The sequence below is a fragment of the Spea bombifrons genome, chromosome 1 (genome assembly GCF_027358695.1).
Source record: "Spea bombifrons isolate aSpeBom1 chromosome 1, aSpeBom1.2.pri, whole genome shotgun sequence".
Lineage (NCBI taxonomy): Eukaryota > Metazoa > Chordata > Amphibia > Anura > Pelobatidae > Spea > Spea bombifrons.
The window spans coordinates 32,757,492-32,782,787 of NC_071087.1; the positions used below are offsets into that span (position 1 = coordinate 32,757,492).

Below are 25,296 nucleotides of genomic sequence, written 5' to 3' on the forward strand. Positions count from 1 at the left end.
AGAAGACAGTTTTCGTATCCAGTGTTAAAAATTGTTTGACTCTCCATAAAATAACATATTATACAATAAGAATAGTTTATGTTTCATGGAGCCACATGCAGAAGCAAAATCTGTTCCATCAGAGGCTTAGGTCTCATTGATAACCCCAAAGGTGTGTGTTATCGTTAGCGGGGTTCCGGTGCTTCCTCGTGCAGGGTAGCTGAGACGCAGTCCCCACGTTCGGCCCCATGCTGGCTGAACATGGTAGGAGTTGTGGTCCAAAAAGCTCATCACTATAAAAAAAATATGCAAATATTTTATGCAAATGTATTATGTTTTATTATTATTTTATGTTGCTTTTATTAAGATTTGGTTCATTTTAGATGTTACAGCACTGAACCTTCAGATTAGACAAGTTGGTAGCATGCTGGTGATTTAAGACTTTGCATGGCATCGTTGTGACCATGGTAGTGAGCAGTTATATTGGATGCCTGCTCCATGTAGCTGACTGCTGATCGGTCACAGACACTAATAGTCTGTTGCTGCAGAAATTGAAAGGTTTCTGAAGGTTTCCCGTGTCTCCTTGGACTGTAGAAGAATGTATTAGATTTATTAAGATCTATTTGCTTAACATACTAAATGGGAGTGGGCCTTAAAAAGATGCAACCATGCCTCTATGTTTCACTAAAGTGACTCTTGTTTGTGGGCCAATGTTCACTCATTCTAAATGTGAAAAGTTCATATGTAAACGCTTGATTTTTCTTAGATCTGATGGCCTTTACACATGATTGTTAACAAAAAATAGCATTCTTATTACTATCAGCCTAAATAAGTACTAGAAATATTGTAGTAGCAATTAACAAACACTAGATGTCCCCAGAGTCTCTCTTTTGTTTATAATGCAACAAATAATACATATAAAAGTGAAAAAGTGCGCTTGGTACAAATCTATTACAAAAAATATTACAGAACCTTTGTATATATGTATATATGTCTGTATCTTTGGTAGATTCTTGAGCAAGATATCTTTGAAAGACAAAATATAGACACAGCAAATAGTATAAAACAGTTAGGGTGTAGATATCCCTTTTTATCCGTTTTCTTTTTATTTCAATATATATTTTTTTAAAGAATCATATAGTTAAATTCTTTTAACCAGGCGTTGTTTACATGATGTTAGAACAAACAAGTGTGCCAATAATACTAGTTTTATGTGCGGGAGATAAAAGTGAATAACCAACTAAGAAAGAAAATAATTCATTAAGGATCAATGCAATAGCATTCAAAAGCAATGCGTAACATGGTATTGTATCATGCTTATTAGTTATGCTTATAACAACCTATTTTCAATTATGTATATGCAGCAGAACACAAATACCGGCATCTTGCATTTATCACAACAACTGCTACAGAATGACTGGATGCCGCGCACACTGATGCCTTTTCACTGTATTTATTGACAGAATAAGGCTAGGTTTCCACTTGGGTTTTTTTAGCTAAAAACGCCTATAAAAACGCCAATAGCGCCACCTGGCGTTTTTTTGTGAAAAACGCATGCAGCCAGATGTTAGCTGTAATTCAATAGGAAATCGCAAAATGCCATTTCCACTTGGCGTTTTTCTGTTTGGCGTTTTTTCAGTCCTCTTTGGCGTTTTTCTGCTTTTTTGGGCTCTGTGGCAGTTTTTCAAAACTGCAGCATGTTGACACTCTGGCGTTTTTTGCAAGAAATCTTGGCTTTTTTTCTCCAATAGAAGTCTATGGGAGAGAAAAAACGCCATGAAAAAGCCATGTGGGTTTATTGCCTTGGCGTTTTTTATGGCGTTTTTTCCACAGTTACAATGCAGAGGATGGACCCAGTATCTGTGTGTCCTACGAGAAATAGGCTGAAAACAAACAGTTTCACACAAAACAAAGTCCTGGACTGGTTCATATTGAATTTTACACCATTTGGAACAAACATGCCATTACAAACAAACATACGCGACTGGATCCTGCGTGCCAAAAGCAACAGCAAACAATTTGCACCATCATTTGGGGCCAATCTTCCCAGAGGAGCAGACATTCGGAATAAAGCATGCCTTACAAACCACAGAAAAGAGACAAAAGGGTCTACCAAGTAAATGACATCAGGAGAGGGCAGATACTTGCCATTTATCCTAATCCCTTTTAGCTGGGTGAAACTTCTAACTTGTAAAGGCTGGAAAAACTGCCTAAGGTCAAAAAAAGCAATTTCCACAGAAAGGCTAAAACGCCAGAAAAAACTGCAGAAAAAACGCCAAAACGCAGGTAAATGCAGTGGCAGTTTTCTTGGCAGTTTTCCTGGCGTTTTTCATCAAGAAAAAAACGCCGGACAAAAACCCAAGTGGAAACCTAGCCTAAAGGTTGTGCCATTGCAGAAGTTGATTAGGATGACTCATTCATTGTATCAAGTAATTGTGGACCATTTAATAGCAGCTGAAGCAGGTCAGACATTGGATACCCAATATACCCAGTGGGATGCTTTTGGTTTCACTAAAGTGTAATCTGTGTCACCTAACAATATCAAGACTACAAAAACTGTGCTGGTCTCCCAAGATAAAAACCCAACTTGTTGAGAGAAGCATACAATCATCGTACTCCCTCACCCGCATAGCCTACATTCTGCAAGAAACTAGCAGCTCTCCCCGCATTTGAGATCTCAACGCCACTGACTATCCACATGACCTTTACTATAATCAGATCCTCATTCCCCACACACCCTCCTTACATTGTAACCCTTCAATGGCGAGGGTTCTCTTCTTCGTACGAGGATGCTGTCATGCGTGTTAATTTTATTATCAATTTTGATGTTGTTTTCACCTCTCATTTTTAACATCACAACTCAATCTTCTGCAAGTAAAATGAAATGTAATGTAACTTATTGTACACCTTCAGGTAAAGACTTAATTGGTCTCCTTTGTGTTTAAATGTCACCTTAGACTACCACCTACTGCTTCCTTGTAACTGTAATAAATGTGTTCACAAAGTTTTCCGAATTAATTAAATCATTAATAACACATCAGTTTCACAATACATTATTATTATATTTTATTAATACATCATAAGGAAACAAGCTTGGTCACTTTCCCTCCAAGTAGGGCCAAAACGTGTAATCAAGGTATGGAGGAAAGCCCGCAGACAGGTTGGGTAACCGGAATTTGGACACAAAATGGTTTGCATTTCATTATCTGCTAGCTGAGAAAGTAACTAAGATGTAAATTACAGATGAGGTTATCCTTACAGGTGCATTCATTTCCAGGATGTAGACTGAAAAAACAGGCAGTTGCACTGATGCAACTACAGGAGTCGCAGCTGTGACGGGGCTCGTGCCTCTAGGGGGCCCAGTGCGGCCCCTGCGGCCGGACAAAAAGCTCAAGAAGCGGTGAAAGGTAAGCGGGGGCAGGAATGTTTGTTAGTATGTATGTATGATTGTTAGCATGGATATTTTAGCTCCAGCGTGTAGAGGTTGAGTTGCAGCACATTAAAAGTAATTTTTTTTAAAAATGGAAAAACAATTAGGTTAGCCTCTCATGGTCGTTTACTTCTTTAGATGGAGTCCAAGAGAAATGGAATTATTAAAGAGATGTTCTTCTGAAAGGAGGACATTGCATTAAACTTCTCAGTAATACTAAAAGAAAAAGGAAACTATTGCATTCTGCAGAAGTGGCGAATATTTTGAAGTAGAAGGTAGCATTTAAGACATATAAGCAGACTTAGAATGAGGAACATGATATAATCTACAAAGCTACCCTTAAGAAGGTGAAACACGAGATGTGCCAAGATGTGAAATGAGAAATTGCGAACAAGGAATATTTACACTAAAGACAAATAAAGGGAGTTATATAAAGTGTCAGGAATCACAAGCCTTAGCATGGCAGACCACGGACCTACCAGTCTCACCACCAGAAGGCTCTGTGGTTGCTGGTATTCCTGTCTCCCCTACGCCCCTGTCCAGTTTATCACTGGTTGGTGACACACCTGAGACCCATCAGGCAAGTAAAGTGCTGAAGGGTTGCATTTCCTTGACCTACAGCTTGATCGGTGTATTCTGTTTTCTGATCTCTTTCCACTGGACTGTGTTTATGCTCCGGTCTCCTGATTTGGCACACCGTTTAACTTGATGATCATCTAGTTATTGACCTTGGACTGTTCTCAGTTTATGCCTCTGTCTTGTCCCAGTGTACCCCAATTATTGATTTGTGGATGAACTTGGCTTACCTGACCTCATCTGCCAGTCTGTCTGCCGGTTCCTGTCGATAGTGCCTAGGAAGGAAGCTAACCCCCCAGCAGACATCTGCCATCTGCATCCAGGTGTACCTACACCTACCTGCCCCACATAGGATTCTGATTGTGAACCTGTACCTACACTGAGACTTCTGCCAGACCCGGTACCCTCAGATGTGAGACACGGATAAAGGTCTAGGGGACTGCCTAAATAATTACTTCTGTTAAGTTTTCTCAGTTAAAAAAGAGAAATAGTTGAGTTAATAGTGTTTAACACTTGCTTGGATGTTAAAATAATTGAATGGATAAGCCAATAGCTGCATTACACTAGACAACACAAATGATGGACTTGGGAGTAAATATTTCTGAGACATACCTGCTAAAGGAAATGCATATTAAAGTACTCTGTGAACAAATATTTTACATTGAGGTGCGCTAATTGGCCAACATTTCTATACATGTGAGTTGTGTGAAGTCAAAGAATATTTTGTTGACATTGCTTGTAGTATCCTCTTCTCTTCCGCCCCTAAGCAGACAGGGATCTAATTGCATGTACTTAGTGGCCTATATATATAATATATATATATATATATATGTATATGTATATGTATATACACACACATCATATAGCATATGTTACCAATAAATTCCCTATCACTCAGATCACTCAATCCGAGGAAATTATCATCTTCTTCGGTGTGGGATAGGCAAGGGCATTGCAAAGCATAACAACGTTACTTACACAACTTTTAATAATTAAACTCAATAAAATCAGTATGGTAAGAGAGAAAAAATGAATTCACTTCAAATATCATAGATTATAAACAGCGTGGGGTCTCTACTGCTCTAAAGCTATCAGGGGTGTTTGTCCATCAAGTTCAGGAATTAACCCTTTCCCTTGAAAGGTTTAGAAAGGAAGGAGTATAGGGGTTTTCCCTAAAAGTAATTGGTAACCATGCCAAGAAGTGTATTTGAGTCAAGAGTATTACACTACAAGGCTGTAAGAAATGTTCTGTTTTTCCATACTCTACTCAGTCCATCACAGTCTTGGAGGAGTTCCATCAATTCAAATTTGTAAGATATTGTGGCTAGTCTCAGGTCACCATACGGACAAAAGTATCGGGACACTTGACCATTACACCAACAGGGTCTTTCATGACATTGCATTAATATGTAGTTGCACTGATGTTGGACAAGAAGGCCAGTCTCTGTTATATTATCTTTTATTTATATAGCACCAACATTTGACGCCTGCATTTAACTTGGTGATGTGAGGCTTGCAGGCAGCTGCTTGGCCATGGAAACCCATTCCATGAAGCTCCCACTGCAGTTTTTGTGCTGCTATCAATGCCATTGGAAGTTTGGAACTCTTCAGTTATGGAATCAGTAAAACGCTGGCGACTTTTCCACACCATGCACCTTAGCGCTCAGTGACTTTACGTGGTCTTGCTGCTGTTCCTAAACGCTTCCACTTTCCAATAATACCACTTATAGTGGATCGTGGAATATCTAGTTGGGATGGAATTTCACGAACTGACTTATCGCAAAGGTGGCATCCTATCACAGTACCACACTTGAATTTACTGAGCTCTTCATAACCCACTTTATTCACAAATGTTTGTAAATGCAGACTGCATGTCTAGGTGCTTAGTTTTATACACCGGGGGCAAATTGGTTTGATTGAAACACCTGAATATATAGGTGGCTCATACTAATTGCAAAAATGTCATTTTGTGAGACAAAGGTAATATACCCAAGCAATTGCTTTTAATGTAAGGTTTGACCTGGTTCCAAACATCAAACAGGATTAAAAACAATGCCACAGATCTGCCTAAAGAGATTGGCATTTTAGGATAGGTATTGCCCGCCTTAAGGCCTATAAAGGTTTAATGTTTACAGGACCAGTACGTCCCATTAACTATTTTCAGGGCTATCCCCACCTAGAAGGCAGGAGGAAATAAATGTATTAACTTTGATTAGTAGGTGTTATCAATGTGTGATTTATCCCTGTAGAAAGTATATTTCTCTTTACCTCTCTACATATGGGGAACATCAACCTTTATCGCAAAACTTAAACAACGGCATATATGGGTCACGATTTATTCATGAGAGATTTTACTGACTGGAATACCGAGCCAAGCAGTTCAGCAAAGGGAAACAAATGAAACAACTGCTTTATGTCACAATTAGTAGAGACACCAACTAGAAAAGACAATTTTCTGGAATTGGTGATAACTAATTATACAGAGCTTGTGCTGAATATTCATGTAAGGGAGTGTTGGCCAATAACCATAACAGCAGCAAACCAATAGTGGCTTCACCAAAATGCTAAATATTAAGGCCAACTTCAACAAGTTAAGAAGGTCATGCCCTAAACTATTGTAACCATAAGTGATGTCATATAAGTGATGTCATGCTCAGTGTTCCTGGGAGCTCTCTGCAGGTGAACCAGATTGGCTGTATGGCCATCTTTACGGTGTATGCCATTTTGGATAATCAGGCTGCCTTGCCATAACAGTTTTTGGACGGATGTGTTGTCATTCAAAAGTATGAGTATGACTGTACCATCAAATAGCTTGTCATATTTATTTGTACTCCAGCTTCATACAAACTGGAGGTAGAAGCATTAACATAGTACATTTCTAACATTTTCAACAAAAATATAACCAATATGTACAATTATTGTATTAAAAATACAAAAGGGATACAGACTCTACCAATGTCTTTCTAAAAGACATACAGGTACAAGTAGTATCAAAAGTATGAGAAAATCACCAGTTAGTTGTACATTCTGCACTGGACATCACAGAGCGAAGTGATATTAGCAGTCCTATATCCTACAGTTACATAATGCTTAGAACGTTTGTGCAATGTGTGATCGAGCCGAACGTCTGTCTGCCTATATGCACGAGGTCCATTGCCTACATAATAAAGCTGGCATATAATGCGTATTACATGAAAAATTACATAGGCATAATTGACAATGTGATATATAAGCAAGATAGACAAAAGCTATGATAACTGGATAGAGAGTATAATTAAATAAAGCACTGACATTGTTTTTCACAGTGAAAAACCACTGCATTTTGCTTTCTTATTTTCTTTTTTTCTTAAAGTTGTATATATATACATAATATATATATATGTGTGAGTTACCCACTGATCAATATGATCAGCTGAACGCCAATGGAAATAAAAAATAATTATAACACAAAAAAGCACAAAAATCCAAGACCACAAATTCCTCACGCAGGAGTTTTACTCGGATCGGCAGCCTTCACTTATCCGGAGTCTGTGCAAATGGTAGGGACAGTCCTGAAAGTGATACGTAGCAGCTGTGAGCAGGTGAATGCTACACATTGGCCTTCTCTACAAGTGCAGTGTCCACACAACAGCAAAGAACAGTCTGTATTTCCAGAAATATGTCGCGTCCAAAGCGATGGCCTAAACAAAATGTCAATGGTGGCCGAGGGTTTGTTGGGTTTTTGTTTTGTGGGGAATGACGAGTAATTTAGTCGGCATTAACAGAGTAGAATTATTTAAGTGTCCCAAAGCTGCCATCATTTCAATGTTATCCAGTTCATTTCTCAATTAAAAATCTCTATAAACATAAAAAAAATAATTATCATAACTTAGTTGTGAAATAACACTGTATTTATCCTGATGTAACACACAAGCTCTCTGTACTCAGAATTTTTATTTATTTAACTGCAGGAGGTACCTACAACACTACAAGGCCTCCCACACTAACTGGTTTGGATTGTAACTTAAACAACATTGTAAACAGACAAAACTAATAATAACCGTGCTGATGAGATGATTCACGGCTGATGTTAAAATTGAAGCACGCGACTAGCTTGCCCAAATGTAATCAAGTGATGGACAAATGCTAGGGATATGATTAAAAAGAAGCTAAAAACACCCTTCCAGGCATGAAGTGGTGCAACCAGCAGATATCATGGCTGATGTGATGTTTGGAAAAGTCTGGAATGATACTGTGCGAGGTGTCAGCCAGCCACCATCAGATCAGGGTCGCTGCACTGTGGATTTCAAGCAACACAGTTTGAGGAAGAGGGTATAAAAAGTGCCAGGGTGATTTCTTCACAGTATTTCACATGCCAGGGAGAGAGGCGAGGAGGGTAGAAGATGTCTGTTGCTGCTTTAAGGCAGAGAAGGAGGCAGAAGGTCCACAAACTCCTGTTGTAGGGGGCATCCTCTTGTGCTCTCCATTTAAGGTGGCTCAGCCTGGAACAGGAAGAGCTCGGATTCCTACACCGCAGATACTTGCTCATCATCTGCTGGAGAGAAGAAGGAAAAAAATGGTTATAAATGGGAAATTCGTAAAAACAATGAATACTAATATTTTTGAGTTTTATAATAATATTCAGAACCTTAACAAAAAAGCTTCATATTAAAACAAATTATATAAAGAAAGCTAATCAAACTCATCCCATAGTACAGCAAATAGCCATTTTTTTCTTTGATATAATTTCATTCAGGCAGAACAGTGTGGAAAGCAAGAAAGTGCCCTATTGTTGGAAATAATTAATATATGTTTAAAAACTAAATTATTGTAATAAAGGACATTCTCTTCCATTGTGAATCTCTCTAAACTTTTAGATGGTACTAAAATGAGTGAATGCGTGAGTTTGGATCTTGTAGGGAAGGCATTATTGTTTATCTTGTTTCTCAAACTTTTTTGTTGATTATAAATGAGATAGAGCAGATGTATGCAATGTGAGGCTTATTGGTAAGTGATTTATAACTTTCTTACAATTTCGGTATGTAATATAACTGACAAAATACTATTAGAATTATTGCTCCTGGTATTTACCATCGTCCTTTGCTGGAACCCCTTGTGTCTGGTACACTGCTAATCGTGGGTCCGTCTCGTTTGGTTTATGCCACTGGGGTTTATTCACTGGCCTCGTGCAAGGCTGACTGTGAGATGGTGGAGAGGTTGCTGGGGCTCCTTCACTTTCACTCCTCCGAGCCATCATTCTGGAACGCTGTAATGCCACGTTGTAGTCTGGAGGCTTCCTGGAAAGTGGTGCATGTCCTTCTGCAAAGTCAGCGATGGGAATTCCCACATAGCCTGGAGGTGTTGGTGGGGGCTCCCGGTATCGACCATCTTTTCTTGCTGTGGTAACACAATACACTACCATAAGAGACAATTATTGTCACAAAAGAAAAAGAAACTAAATAAAAAAAAACACCAGGTATAATAGGTACAGTATATCACACTGTGTTATTAGGTTATTTGGTGAACGCCAATACTGAATACTGAATGTATACATATACATACATACATACATATACACAAACATATCAGTTTAAACAATTTATATCAAAGATTGAGAAGCTGTCAATTCACAAAATAAAAACATATTTCAAACATCTCTTACCAATCAGACCCTTTGCAGAGCTGGAGGTTACAGTAATATGCGAGGGTATAGCCACCCCCTTGGATTCATCTGAAGTCACAGATGTTATACTGCTGGTGTCAGCATCAAGGGTGACATCTTTTCCACCCCTTCTCTTGATAGTGCCAGTGTCTCCTTCGGTGTCTTCTCCCCAGTATCCTGTGGATGATGCCCAGCTTGCTCTGGACTGTGCTTGTTCTAATGCTTCTCTTCCCTGGCTGTGTCTGCTGTACTTTGTGCTATGATCGGGAAAAATACTCTGGTCCGGATGACTGCCTGAGGCCCAAAATCCTGCTCCGTCGGCACTGTGGTCAAAGTGAACATGACCAAAAGGGAGCGTCTCCCAACTTCTCTGATGCGGTATAGTTTGTATATTGTCATGAGATCCACTTGAGCAAGAGGTCCAACTGCCACGGCCGCTATCAGCTGCATCCAGGGACGCTCTATCGCCCTGATCCTGAGACAGCTCTTCCATGCTGGGAGAGGAGAGAACCATTGCACCAGCGTACAAACCTCTGGTGTCCGATAAAGGTGCATAGGAGCTAGAACAATAATGGATAATTGTCAAAATTGTGCACAAAATGTAAGCCTACAATAAATGTTGTTAATCTCTAGTCGGCGAGTAAAATGGAAATAAAAGCTAACGTCGTGTATTGTACTGCACAGAAAGGTGATCAGCAGGTGTTCAGAAATGAAACTTTGTCACATAATTTGTTCTACATTGTGAAGGATGGATGAGGAGGGACATGCACATTTACACATAAAGGTCCAGTTGCAAGAAGGTCCATGCGCCTACCCTATGCAGCACTGGTGATCTGCTTCTAGGACGGCTCTGCGGTCAGTCCTCCCAACACCAAGGTTAGTTTCCACAATGCTCAATGAATGCCTCTGTCTCCGATCGTCATGTAGGTGAACACAATCAAAGGAAGAATTACTGACTATGCTGGAACGAGAGGAGATTTCACTGTGTCCAGAATCCGAGAAATTGTCAACTGTGCCACTTGCTGCCAGAGTATAACCTACAAAGAATAAAAGAAAATATATAAAACTGTATTTAGAAGCAAACACATATAAACCAACTGCATCGTACCATCCCTTGGAGGGTTAACACCATTAATATGGAATAAGTTCAAACTAACTATCACAGCCTGCCACAAAGTCCTGAAGCAAAGCAAAGGGCGTCTATATGAAGCATGAGTAACATTAGGGCAAAATTAAGTGTTTCATGTTTTAACTGTTTTGTAAATAAGGCCAAATCAGACTGCAAATAACTGCCTTTGCATAAGAGCAATTTTGCCAATTTAGGATTGATGGCGAGGAGTAGCTGAAGATAAAAAAAATAAAATAAATTCGGAAAAACATATACACCTGTGAGCACTACAGATCTAAGCCTGCTACTAAAACCAAGTAGTTAATATGTTTCTTTGTTCCTTCAGTCTCTGCATTGCACCTTTTCTTGGAGAGCTCTGTGGCGAGGTTGGCGGTGAAGAAAGTTGTGACGAGGCATTTGATATTGAGTCATCTGCTGGCTTCCTGTGTCTTTCCAAACTTCCTTCTTCCGATAAAGAAAGAATTTTCTTTAACGCCTGCGGTGAGTTGATTCCTATGTCAAGACAAACACAATCAATTCAATATAAATATACAATCAAATGTCCAATGAAAGTTGTTTTTTTATGCAAATGCATAAAACTGTGATCCAACAGACTTCAACCAGCAAAACTTGATTTGAACTTACCAAAAGGTGGCAAATCCTTGACTGGCACTTTCTTTCGTGAAGGGTACAAGGACACGGCCGGCACCTGCAATGCCTGGTTCACCTTGGGTGGAGGTTGCTGCTGCTTCTGCTGTGTGGCTGCCCGCGGTGCTACTGGTGATGTGTCTGCCTTCCCTGATCTCTTGTCACATGGTGTTTTTGGCACTGAAGAACAAACAATTTTCTCAATACATAAATTGTAGAGATAAGTATTTTTTAAAAATCTTACGAGGCACCTGTGTAGTCCAGAGAGTGGTACGATAAATACAACAAAGAAAATGCGCAGGACTGTAATGGATCCTATTAAACTTTTATAAACCTCAAAACACAAAAGAAATAGTCTTCCGTGTAGTACAAAGTGCTTACATGTGTTTGTTGCAGGCTCACACTGAAGAGAAAGTGTCTGCAGGTTCTCCTCATCCATTTCAAGAACCAAATCAGCCAGATATTGTTTGACTTTGCGAGCCATCTGAGCGTCTTCGTACAGCTTCTTGGCATTTAGGAAAGAGCTACGGCGTACCCGCTTCTTGTGTCCGCCAGTCTGCGCTACATCAAGTACTGCTGCATTAGTACTGCCTTGGCTAAGAGATCTAAAAAGAAAGCAAACAAGAAATCAGAACAGCAAGAACAAAATTAAAGATACAGCAACCAAAAAACTCTTAAGGACTGTGTAGTTAAAAAATTCCATTATGCATGGTTCCTATAAAAGACATTTTATGCTCAAAAACCCTCATTCCAGTAAGCTAACAATGTGGATGAGTGGCAACTATGGAAATCCTTTTCTTTAGAGAAGTTTTCAAACCACTGCGGAGCTCATGAGGAATTCTCACAGCAAAACAGTGCGGTGACCTAGTACATCCGAACATTAAAAAAGTCTTTTGGAACCTGCATGTGTCCGCATTGTAATACAATTAGAATAATATTGAGAAAACCTGAAAATGATATTTCCCAAAGAAGTTAACTAAAATTCCCATGGAAGAAGCTTAAGCAGCAGAACCTGAATGGTATGACTGCCATGGCCAAAAATCGTCTATGCGTCCTAGCAGACCCGATAAAGCCAGAAACGTCATATTGTTTTGTAAGTAGGATAGCCAAGTTAGTAAATGGAAAGACCTAAGCTGATCATGCAACATGTTTGTTTGTGGGAGAAACAAAAGAAATGGATCCATTATCAGTTATGAATGAGGGCTAACAGACAATCGGAATAACGTCAGCTTTCATGATATTTCACACCATTTTCCTTGTAGTTTTGAAAACAGAAGCATTGTATGCTCCATATTAATAACTATGCCTTATTTCAAAAGCTAATGGTGTTTCTTCTCTGTTCTTGTGCGTCTATTACCAAGGTATAATAGATATATTCACAGCATTTTGTCATAAGCGTTATTATGAAGGTTTCTAGCATGGATTTATTATAACGGCATGGGTTGTCTGCCCGGCAAGAGGGTTAAAAAGGGAGCAAAAAGCCAAGAGCAACAGAAAGGAAAAAAAATGCAAATGGGTGGAATGGAGAAATGCGGCAGAAGCTAACGTGGTTACCAACCAACTTACCCCAGACTCCTCCACTTCTTCTTCCTGTAAGTGAGAGCCATGAAGACAGAAGCATGGGTATAGAGAGAGACAGAGAGAGAGTGGGAGAAAGAAAGATCACAAGCTCAGAAAGAAAGGACCAGACCTCAGGACAAGCTATACCAGAAGTCCACACAATGAGAAGCACTAGCAGTCACAACACAACGTCACAGGACACGGCAACGCTACAATATTCCTATCAAAGACATTCTGCAAATCAGGCAAAAAGCAGCGTGAACGTGATCCCGTCACCAGAAACAAGTGCAATCAACCCGAAAGAATGAAATGCCCACATACTTTATTACATCACATGGCAGCTTTTAAGGTATTTGCTATGATAGATTTTTAGCTCACCTGTTATTTCCTGTTTCTGTCACCAAACATGTTACACAAAGTTGGACACCCAACCAGTCATGGTGAGATGAACTACATGCTGGTATTCATCATTTTTAATAGCAGATATCTTAAAAACAGCCATATGTTCCAGCTAAATGTTAAATATTAAGTAAGCGGGCAGTTTATTTTTTAAATACTTGGTTGAGTTTATATTTGGTGCCAGCTACGCCTTAAGCAATGTTTTAGTGTTTTGACAAGGCATTTGTAAATGCACGCTTCAGACTGACAGGACAGAAATAAAGCACACAGGGCTCTACGAAGGGATTGTATATATAGAAGATGGGTGTTTTATGTTTTCAGCCACCCGGCTGCTTAATATTGGGCTGAGGGTCCTGTGACACGCACTGCTCTAAATTTCCATTCGGTAGCTACATGAAGAATAAGGAGCTGTTGCCTAGTACACAGTAATGTGTGTCATTTTTATATACAAATGTGCAAAATTAGTAAATATAATTTTTATGAACACTTGTTAAAGTAAACAGCCATGCGTGAGCAATCAGGGCTGGTAGAGAAGTGACATTTTCAGGTGGTACCTGGTGATACAAACAGCTAGCAAGGGGGTAATAGAAGATTAAGTCCAGAAACAGCAGATCATCTACCCTTTGTCGTGTACATGATGTCATAGCAGATATGCCATGCATTACATATTAATTAAAAAAAGTGCATAATTATAAGTAAAAAAAACAAAAAAAAAACAACCCAGCAATCTACTTCAAAAATCATGCAATGCTGCAGACTGCATTCTGCTTCTAAAAAAACAATGATAAAAATAAGGGGGGGGATAAACGCACCTTGTTCTGAACATAAGAGCAGGATCCATATTCACTGAAGCCATGCGGCCAACGTGACGGATTTCTTTAGCAATCATCCTAAGCTTCTCGAAGTTTACTAAACCGTCCACTTTGGAGTCATTGCCTGGTGGGACAGGTGGAAATCCCAATGTTACGGAATTCTTACAACAAATAACAAAAACAACGCTTCATAAGCAGTCTTTTTACTAACCCTCATGTAAGAAGGTAAGGTCCTTCTTGATAACAGGAAAGAGCGGAATGATAGGGGGCTGGAGATTCTGGCTGTTAAGCACATTGCGATATTTAGCCATGTTCCTGGAAGGATCAAAGAGGTCCTGGAGATCTTGGAAAAGCTTCTCATACTTGCTAGGAAGCTTATCCCATGTTGTTCTGAGCCTTGACACGGGTGCCAAATTTAAGCCACTGGAAAAAAACATATCGTTAAAAATGATCTACTATGATCATTATCATAAAAAATGAACACATGATGAATTAAATGAAAGTGTTGCTATAAAGTGGAACATTAAGTACTAGATTAAAGCAGATGGATAGATTGTGTTTCCTGTAAAGAAATATATGCCATTCCCATCTGCTGTTTGTGATAAAGAATGAAGCATTTTAAATTGCTTGACAATATAATTGAAGAGAAAGCAATAAGTGAAGTTACTAATCACCTCTTCTAATACTTAGATTTTTCCTTAATAAAAGCTAATATTCCAAAGTTCTGCTACCCAGCACTAAAGATCAATCTCATAGTGTGGATTCCGGTGCAGACTTTGATATGGTTGCAGAACGGGTAAGATAACTATAAGAAGAATGTTGGTTTCTATCCAATTTACCTTATAATTGCAAACATAGAGTTGAAGTTTTTGCACTCTCTGCAATGCAGAGCTATTTTGATGAAATGCTTGATGATCTTCATCCGTTTTATCTGGTTGGTTTCTCGGAGGATTTCTGAGGCCACCCAGAAGGTCTCCTGGTTTATGACGTCTTCGAAGCTTTTCAGATTGGCGCAGCCTGTTTTTGATTTCAGTTTAAATAGGTCATCGATATATTCTGTCGGTTCGATGTTACGAAACAGCTCAAAGTTCCTCATGGAGAGCTGCGTTGCCACTTCAATGGTACTCAGCTGCAGCAGTGAAATCTGGCTCTCTCGTAAGAGGTCCTGGGCATCTTCGTCTGAGCACAGAGTTTCAGTTTCCATATTATTTTTCAGGTAATATCTGTAACAAATGTTACTGTAATGTCAAGAATTGTTTCCATCTCACCCCAAACAAACCCAAAAGATGATAATAATTAAAAAAGGAAACTCCAAATTGGGAAGCTCAATTACTTGCTTTCTACAAATAACATTCATTAGTGGTAGAGGCTGATACAGTACGGCAATTTAAACATGCATGGGACAGGCATGAAGCTATCATGAATCTAAATCGGGCCAGACTAGATGGGCAGACCCTACAATACTATCATCAAAGGTATTTTCAAGGAAACATTGAGTAGGCTATCAACAATGTCAATCAATGTAATTTAGCCATTGTGTCTGTAGTGTCGTTATTCTTAAGGTCTTTTTCGTTTTCTAAGATTGCTCCCCTCACAGAATGTCTAAGCACTCATTATATGAAGGTTATGGCGGCACCTAGAGCACTCAGTCCCTCTATAGCGATACAATTACTACTACAATACAGCTACCTGCCAAGGAGAACACCAGAGAAGAGAGGATGATTGGCGTGATACGTTTACAACAACGTAAAGGATAAAAGCATGATTGAGAACATTAGATTGGCTTCTTAAATACAGATGGATTTAGGATTCTATGTTTGTGTTATCAAGGCCTGGGTGGGCTGCTGGACTCCATGGGACATTGGCGAGTGCTGATATATGAATTAGAAAAAGAATGCAGAAGAAAATAGCTTGTGTTTTGGGGCAGGTAACACTTTGTTAAAGATTAAACTGCCGTATGTAAAAATACAGTTAGATTAATACATTGTTTCTACTTATTAAAAGGACCTCTGTTAGTGGTGACAATACCTGCCACTGAGATGTATTCGGTCTGCCAGTTTAGAGAGCTGATCGGGCAGCCGCCTCTGCTTGATGACTCCTTCCGGAGTGACGGACACCTCACACAATGAGTACGCGTCAGGGACTGCGGTTAGTGCAAACTCTCTGATGGCCTGAATGACCACCTCCTTGGCTGTAGTATCCTTGCTTATCATGATATAACGGCTCTGCTGGTCTGCTTTGAAAACCCTCAGCACCTGGTCAGGTAGATCTACAAGATAAACAAGTCCATTCCAGTGAATACATGAGAACATTAAACCATTCAATACAAGAGTTATACCAGTTAGCTTAAAGCTGTCCATGGAAGCCGGATTTATTTTCTGGGCACCGTTTAAGATCGTCTTCCAAGGGTTTGTATTTTTTTTATTATTTTTGTAAGTGTCATTCTTCTTCCACTAGCAGATGTAGCATGTTACATCACAGTACATCTCAATATTTTAGTTATGTTATAAAATACAAAGGACCAGCGGAACTTAGATTCTGGAAAATCATTATTAACGTAAGAAACTCCATAAAATATTAATATATACGGTCACGCACTCAGCCTCTATTAATACAAGATAATCCGCTGGTAATGCTGGTGCTGTTCAGCCGATATACAAAAGTCCAAGAAATTTAACAGGAATTCCAAGTCAGGAAACAAATCCAATCTTTATTCACAAATTACATCAATGTATCAGGCTATAACCTAGACTTTATAAAGGGTCTCAGATACAGCATGAAACATATGATTATATATATACACACACACACACACACACACACACACACACACACACACACACACACAGTTGCTATATATTCTGCATATTAAATGAAATGAATTTATTTAGTGAGGGTTGGGAGGGATACCACACAGTGGTGCTGTTGAGCCAGTCATTTTTTATGTGTTAGCTTTTAAAGTGGAACTCTTAGCTCATTTTTAAATCAAATCATATAGATTAGCTATTTCTCTCAGCAGTATAGTTGTAAACTTTATTTTATAGCTCAATTTCATTCTTAAGTTCACAAAATTTTCAGGATAAATAGACATTGATGATTTAGCTTTGTGGGATGGGTTAAGTAAATCCCAAAGCATTTATTTTTCTGCTGGTGTGTCAATCTTGATCATCAAGGCAGTAGTGTTGCCATAGACGCAGAATTGCTGTTATTCACCCGTAATCAATTATTGGGGGCACCACAGAATTTTTTTTATCCTACGGAGTCTTTAAAGAATGGAGTTCAAAAAACCAGCATTAGCTTTAAATGCCTGTCACTAATACTGCTTGGCATCTCAAAATAGTGGTGTTTTAACTCAAAACAGCCACTCAATCTGATAATCTAATAGATGGCACGATCCACTCTTAACATAACTTAAATATGGGTGATGGTTTGGAATAGTGTTGTTACAGTTAAGTTTCATTCTTACTGTGTTAATAACCAAACATAGCTGCAAAACAAAAACACCTTTAACGGCACATGCGGCTTATCATTAGGTGCTCCAAAAATAGCCTGAAAAGTGGAAAAATAAACACAGGCTTAAGTTAGCAGCTGTTTGGAAGACAAGTCGTGCAATCAGTGACTGTTAATGAAAACAGATCAGCAACAACAACTCGTCGGGAATGTCACTTCCCAGTGATAAAGTGAACAGAACTGAGTGAAAGTGCAGGCAGCGACACACGGGGAGTTGGGTCTCACCTGGGGTGGTGCTGAAGTCCAGGATGCGATGGTGGGACTGCAGTAAGTCAGGATTGCTGGATGACAGCGTTCCACTGACGGGCAGCGTAGCCGGCATGTGCTTCGTCTGTCGGAGTCCGACAATGCTGTCATCTTGAGATTGGCCAATTCCAATGTCACTGCGAACAGCACAAAGCCGTCAATGTTTAGCGCAACAATGTATGACCTAGAGGACCAGGGTGCGTATAATGGTCCGGGGCAACTCATCATACTGCAAACTGATTTCAAAGCAGAATGTAATGATTTATTCAAAAAGGGGATAAATATATAACATTTCTAAAAAGGCTAAAAATCATTCAGCACAAAACCTGGCGAGACATTTCTCACCTTCCAGCCAACATGTTAAATGACCCACCATGGAGCCTAAGTAAAATATTTTGGATTGCTTCCTGTTATCGGACTACAAGTTGTACCCACCCAGACCCCTGCGGTAGTGATTCCCAAAGCTTGCCATCTAATGAGTTTGGCATTAAGTCTTGGACCACCTGCGCATCAAAGAAAATCACACACACAGACACTTGACCTACCCAGATGAAGGCAGAGCTGGTTTGGCTCTCAGCAATGCCTGCGAGTGTGTGGGAGGTGAGACACCCGCTCTACGCCGCCATCACAACTGAAATGTCAGTGAACTTTAGAGGTAAATGTAGCTACATCTGACACTAAATTGCTCAGGAAGCCAGAAATCATGTTAAGTGCAACATTTCCCCCCCATCTAACATCAGCGATCAGGACAAAAGCACTACACGGCGTATCTTTGCTATTAATGAAAACCACATTAATTTCCCCCCATTTATACAGTGGCAAGAAAAAGTCAATGAGCTCTTTGGAATTACCAGGTTTTCTGCATTGTTAATAAAATGTGATCTGACCTACATTTAAGTCACAAGTATAGACTAACGAACACACCATGAAACATTCACAGTGCTGGTGAAAAAGCAAGTGAACCCTTGGATTTGATAACTGGTCCGACCTACTAACCTCAAACAAGCGCTGCAGATCAGACCAGAACAATGTTCAGGAGGAGTTTTAGACCATTCTTTCTTTACAGAACTCCTGAAACTTGCATATTCATATTCTGAGGATGTCTGGTGTGATCTGTTCTCTTGAGGTCAACCCATTTTTTGTAAGTCACTCTGTAGTAGATTTACTTAGATGGTTGTAAACTACTCTGACATTATCCTGTATTATACCTCGATAAACTTGGGAAATAATTGTCCCTCTGATGATAACAAGCTGTCCAGGCCCAGAGGCAGCAAAGCAGCCCCAATTCATGATGCTCCTACCGCCATACTTTAATGTTGGGATGATCTTTCCATACAGTACAATCTTACTTTCATCAGTCCAAATGGTCCTTTCTGAATATTATTTTGGACCCTTGGCATTTCAATGCAACCTAGCTTAAGTAGTTAGAGGTGCCGATTTGCTGTCAGGGGAAAAAACTTCTATGGATATCTGCAGCAATGTTATTAAAATAAAATAGATTTTCCAAAGAAATAAATGTCCTTAAACAACATGTGAGGAAACCGTGTGTAGAAATCTCCAAGCAGAACCTTTGTTGTCTGGGAATAATATGTGAGAGGGAGTAGCTCAGTTCCGTTCACAGGAAAGGCAGGCCTCGGACCCTTTGAAAAGCATTCTATAGATGCGATCCCGAAAGGGCCTCCGGATCACAATTTGCTTATTTTATTGCTTTGAGACAAGAAGCAGCACGCAACCGTGGAAGGGTGTGTTCCCCTCTGTAATTAAACACCCTCTTGCCCAACCTATTAACAAAATAGGATAAACAATGAATTACAAATTAGTGCCATAAAAAGCATGCTATGCAGCACAGCATCATAAATTTGGAATTCATCGTTTAGCATATTTTTTGATTAAGTTGGGCAGGACCCCTGCATGGGATGAGACCACATAGTTGCAGAATCTCCCTCAAACCAGTTGTCTTCATTGTGTCAAAAATAAAAGGGGTAAATTGCAAAGAAAAGCAACACATCAAGCTATGATGATGATGATGACTGTGCAAATAAAATAAAAATGCTGGAAACATGGCTATTATTACTGTTAATTGTTTCCAACAACATAAAACGAATAACCACACAGGCAGATAAATGTATTTTTGGCCTGGACACAACAGAAATACGGACAAAATACCAACAAACTCAATTTACTGGCTCATGAGCTACATGATAATATCTCTACATAATGTCTCCATTGTCTTGGAAATCCAGTCACTGCCCGCACCCGTGTGGCCGCGTAATATAATTTAGCACAATGTTGTTTACATGCAATGCGCTCCCCGCACCCAAAATGCATGCGCTTTACAAACGAGAACTATTGTAGGAAGTCGCGACGTCTTCTTTCAGAGGGAATTACTGTCTTGTAGATATTTTTCATCACTGAATGGAACCATCGTAGCGAGGTCCTCTTTACCCAATGAATCAGTGTAACGTGAATATTAGCATGAATATGTATGGTGAGAAGCGCTGTGTAAATTGTTGTGGGCCTGTCATTCACACACCTGAGGTAGTATACACAATGATATTTATACACATTGCTGAACATGCTGTGACACACTGTCGTTAGCAACCTACGAACAAAAACAATTTCACAGATATATTTACAAGCAATTTGGCTAGCACGGTGTAAAGGTGCAATTTTATCCATTACAAGGTGCCATTCTTTTGACAATCGGCACTTAAAACCGACACGGATCTTTTCTCCACTTTGCAGCGCACATTATGACAATAACCCTCCTCTTACTTGTAAGGCTTCTGAGGCAAGATACTAATCCGCGTCTTATCGAGAATCTTTTTCAACTTGTTTCTTCCTCCAACGGTATTAGCTTTGCCTTTCTTGCTCACTTTCTCCAATCCGATAACTTGTTCCACATCAACGGCAAGATCTGGGATAGAATAGCGACTAGCCTTTTTGATGTCACCAATTTTAGGCAAGTGAGGGGCACTATTTCTTTTTTCTTCCAGCATCCTGGACAGGAGCTCTTTAAATACTATCAAAAAAGTAAAAAGGAATGATTATGTTATGAAGTTTTGCAATATAGGTATTCAGATCACCAATGGTGAATACCATCAAAAATAATCACATTAGGAATTTAGGGGACAGAAAAACAAAGCCTGAGGCAACTGGTAGTCATGGTCAGTGGGGTTATCCAGGTCAGCAAGTGGTTTCCTCTTGTAGTTTATTCACTAAAATAGAGTGCAATCGAGCTGAAACACTTTGCGTTATTGACTATGCATAAGGCTAAACTAACCCGGCATGATGTAACATCAAATCAGTTCCCTGTCTTGTATCTACATTATATAGGGCCAACCAGAACTTCTTGCCAGAGAAACCTGGCAGGACTAACCACATGAATGGTTTAGTCACAAAGATGAAATGTTTGACCACCTCTCACTGTTTAGTGAATAAACCCTGAAGCCTTCCCAGCAGCCAATACTGTAAACTCTAAGTGTTGTTGTAGCTTATGTATAAACCATTTTTCTTAACACCCTTTCTCCTTGAGGAGACGACCGGACAGCAAGCAGGTTGTCCTCGATGCATTGCAGAACTAGGATGCCTTTGCTAAAGGAAAAGCATCAAGGCTTAGCAGAGCATCAGCGGAATTCCACATCAAGAACAAGTCTGTCCAGGAACACACAGAGCAATGCAAAGTAAGAACAAGCCATCTCACCAAATAAATTGGTTTTCACAGTGATAGACAAATGAGTATTGTTCTTCAAGATTTCCATCGCCTTGGGAAGCTGAATGTTTTCAAAGTTTTGCCCATTCACCTCCAGTATCTAAAAAGAGAAGGCAAACGGCACGTTGCGATTAATAAACACTCATGAAATTTTTCCTCTTGAAGAAAAGATGTTGCCCATAGCTTCCCCCAAACCTTTAATGTGCAGAAATCACCACGGTCAGAAATTTAATTGCCATGAATTATTGAACGTTCCTTTGTTAGCTATAAATAGCAAAGAACTCCATGTTTGGCATACCTGATCCCCTCTCTTTAAGCCAGCCTCCATAGCTTTGCTTCCAGGATCCACGCTGTCTACAAAGATGCCAAAACCTTTGTCTGACCCTCCCAGTAGGGTGAACGGCAAGGGGGCTTCCCGGGATGGCTTTGTGAGTGTTATCAATCTCCGCTTTGCTTTGGCCGCGCATGCAATATTTAATAATCTCAGGTGTCCACCCATTTTCTAAGAAAGCAAAACAACAAAAAAAGACATTCCTGTCATTTATAAGATAATTACTCATCCTTTATACAATAGGAATGGTAAGTACTAAAAAATGTGCACTTCATTTGCTTCCACTTCATTGAGATATGCAATATTTAGAGAACTCCAACCTTTATTGCATAGTAATTACATAATGGAGCTAATTTTACATTTGAAAAATGACATTAAAAAAGGGAAATTTCAGGGACTACAGCGTTCCTTTACAAACCGTCAGAATAACACTGAGCAGTATAAAGTACTTAAAGGTAAATACAAGGAGTAGAACATTACCCAGGCAATTATGTAATGGCCTTGCTTGTACCACATCATTAAAATTTAATGGACACCTAAAACCTAAAACATTACAAAAATGAAGGCATGAGCTATGTCATTCTACAGTGATCCTGGGGCGTTCTGTAAAAGGTAACACTCTCTATGGACTTAGATGTGTAACAGAAAACAGCAGAAAAATCATACAAGTTTAATACACCCATGGGAATGGTTATATATAACTAGTAAGCAACTATTATTAGTAGAAGACTTATTACCTCTCGTTCCAAGTTGTTCTCAAATTCCTCTAAAAAACGAGTCATTGCGAGGTCACCTTCAAAGTCATTAAAGTGATTATTCACCCACAGCAGCACCACACGTGTAACCTGCAAGCACAAAATGACATTTTCTTAACTTTGCTCAAACTGTAAAACTAGAGTTATGGGTTTTCTTATCTATTACTCCAGGTGCCTAGGCTTCAATCGGAGAAGTTATTTTAAAGGGATAACCCAACCATCACATTCACTTTAGTGCATATGATAGTTGCAGGGCCCCTTTACACTGGTTTTGGGAGTGGGACTTTATTAAATGAAGAGAGATAATTAAAGTAAAACATTCTACTTTCTAATTAGCAACTCAGCATTTTTCTCTTTTTAACAAGCATTCAAAATCTAACAATGCTCCCGCCAGCTTGACTTCCACAGCAGGTATGCCATTAAAGTCTTACATCTTATGAAACGTGTGAAGATTTCTGGGAAGCTAAGCCTCTACTTACACACGGAAAGGAAAAACCCAAACAGAAACACAATACCTTAAAAGGTATTCATAAATAAAAAGTTTAAAGCTTTTCTGGGAGCTACAATTACTTATAAGGTGGGTATCTTCACGTTAAATTGTTACAAGTGAAGATTTTGCTTGGAGGTCCAGACTCATTTAGCCTGTGGATCATTACTGACTGCTTGACGTCCTGGAGACAAATGAAACGCTACAATCGAATAGGGCCCCATCCAAGTGATAGTTTTTTTTTTTTTGTTATTCCTCTGTTTAGTTACTGGATTCGGGATCACAGCCTGCTACAAGAAAGAACCTTCAAGTTCCTAACCTTGTCCCTGAGGCTAGGGTCATTAAACCACTCCAACAATTTTTTTCCAACGTCCATGGGGCTTGACAAGAATGTCCTATAGGTTAAGAGGAAATCTTCAATGTAGGTAGGGTCAACCACAGAATGTTCTTCCACCAGATGCATTGTTAGACGTTCTGATGTCCCCTGTCAAGAAACAAATGCGATGCAAATGTTTACTCCAATTAAAAAATATGTTGAGTCAATAGAAATAAGAAAAAAGTAACACATACACTCTAAAGGTTACATACAATGAATTAACAGATTGCATGGTCCCTAAGAGACTATTTATAGATCAGGTTGCCATAATTTATAACGGCTTGAGTGAATAGAGTAAATAACCAAACTTTAAAAAATATCTTCCCAATTAATCTTCTCAAAGCATTTATCCTCCGTTACCTTGATGACAATGTGACCTTTTCTTGTCCCAGTGCGATCCAGCTCTCGGTGCTCTTTCACCATCACAATTTCACCCTCCTCCTCCACTTTCTGCATGTTCTTTTCCACTTGATTGAGGATGCGGCAGTAATCCTGCTGGGCTATGCACACAAACTGGAGAAGCAGCATGGGGGATATATGAAAAATTAGCAGGAAAAAAAGCCTTAAACATATAATCCTGCATTACGTTATAATTTACCCATTTCAACAAAAAATTGACCAAAATACGTAAGAATCAATAGGTCTGTTCTGATGCATCTGTTCTCACAAATGCATTAACCAAGTCATGTTACAGGCGCAATATTCATAGTTTCAGTGCACCGAAAAGGTTCTGCAGATATTTTATTCAGAGTATTTCAGCTACCCGTGAGACTTAGTGCAAAATGTCAAAAAAAGGGCTTGTGTCTGCCTTCGGATGACAGCGACAGATGCCGTCTATAGTTATCCCCTGACTTCACAGCCATTCGGTTTGTTTACCAGTTACAATGAAGCTTTTAATATTCCGCTCTTCAGATGCCATGGTTGGGAAACCTCACTTGATGTTTATGTACAATAAGCCAATCTAATTAAGGCAGTGTGGTATACCAAGTTTAGATGGTTTAGTTTCATAATATTCACCTTGTGGCATTAACAGATGGAAAAGGGGAAGCTTAACCGGAACTCGAAGGCAACATAAAACCCAATGACTGCTTATTTCCAGACACGTACATTAAAAGGAGCGGCATCCTACTAAATGTCCTTAAATTCTTCTCAAGCACAACATTTGCAGCATATGCCGTGTTGGGTATAATCACACAGTACATAAGAACATTTTATCAATACGTTTAAACAATAACGAGATCCCCACAAGATTGGATTTGTACATTTACTGAGCAAGGACAGCATTAAGTGATACAGTAGCATTCTCAACTCGCCATTAAGCATCGTATGATGTGCTGCAACTATACTGGCAGCTTGTGTCTGTGTTTCACCTACATACCTGGCAGTCGTCCACTTTGGTTCTCATCACTCCCTTCATGTGTTCCTTCTCCATGGTTGGAGAGACGCCAAAGCAATTCCCCATGCAAAGCATTTCTGCTCTCCCCTCCGGGTATGTCACTTCTACAGAGCCGTTCAAAATAACTGACCAGGAGTCGAGCTACAAGGCCAAAAACGCAGAGAAAAACAAATGAACATCTTGCTAGACACATCAGAATGACTAAACAAAGAGCTGATTGTGACCCTAACGTTACACACAGAGCAGTCACGTAATACAAGCTCATGGCAATGCATGAAGCCTTGGTTCACTTATTTTCAAAAAGTACTGGCAACTGCCTCTGTTTCAAAA

At 39.5% G+C, this 25,296-nt stretch overlaps 1 protein-coding gene across 7 annotated transcripts in view; it reads right to left on the reverse strand.

Annotated features, from left to right (window-relative positions):
- Positions 1-6,783: 6,783 nt before the first annotated feature.
- RAPGEF2 (Rap guanine nucleotide exchange factor 2) overlaps positions 6,784-25,296 on the reverse strand; it is a 123,237-nt gene continuing 104,724 nt past the window's right edge. For 3 of the 7 annotated variants that reach the window (XM_053460124.1, XM_053460160.1, XM_053460167.1), the window contains 20 exons: positions 24,949-25,107; positions 23,931-24,083; positions 23,514-23,678; positions 22,690-22,797; positions 21,920-22,123; positions 21,613-21,721; positions 20,685-20,931; positions 17,889-18,046; positions 16,182-16,422; positions 14,993-15,376; positions 14,365-14,576; positions 14,154-14,277; positions 12,949-12,972; positions 11,764-11,987; positions 11,380-11,562; positions 11,095-11,247; positions 10,441-10,663; positions 9,627-10,186; positions 9,056-9,379; positions 6,784-8,519 (listed from right to left, as the gene is read on the reverse strand). In XM_053460124.1, the coding sequence (XP_053316099.1) occupies positions 8,491-8,519; positions 9,056-9,379; positions 9,627-10,186; positions 10,441-10,663; positions 11,095-11,247; positions 11,380-11,562; positions 11,764-11,987; positions 12,949-12,972; positions 14,154-14,277; positions 14,365-14,576; positions 14,993-15,376; positions 16,182-16,422; positions 17,889-18,046; positions 20,685-20,931; positions 21,613-21,721; positions 21,920-22,123; positions 22,690-22,797; positions 23,514-23,678; positions 23,931-24,083; positions 24,949-25,107 (3,984 nt within the window). In that variant the 3' untranslated portion in view covers positions 6,784-8,490. The remainder of the gene's footprint in view (positions 8,520-9,055; positions 9,380-9,626; positions 10,187-10,440; positions 10,664-11,094; positions 11,248-11,379; positions 11,563-11,763; positions 11,988-12,948; positions 12,973-14,153; positions 14,278-14,364; positions 14,577-14,992; positions 15,377-16,181; positions 16,423-17,888; positions 18,047-20,684; positions 20,932-21,612; positions 21,722-21,919; positions 22,124-22,689; positions 22,798-23,513; positions 23,679-23,930; positions 24,084-24,948; positions 25,108-25,296) is intronic. The other 4 variants (XM_053460146.1, XM_053460138.1, XM_053460130.1 and 1 more) reach the window with 4 other exon arrangements.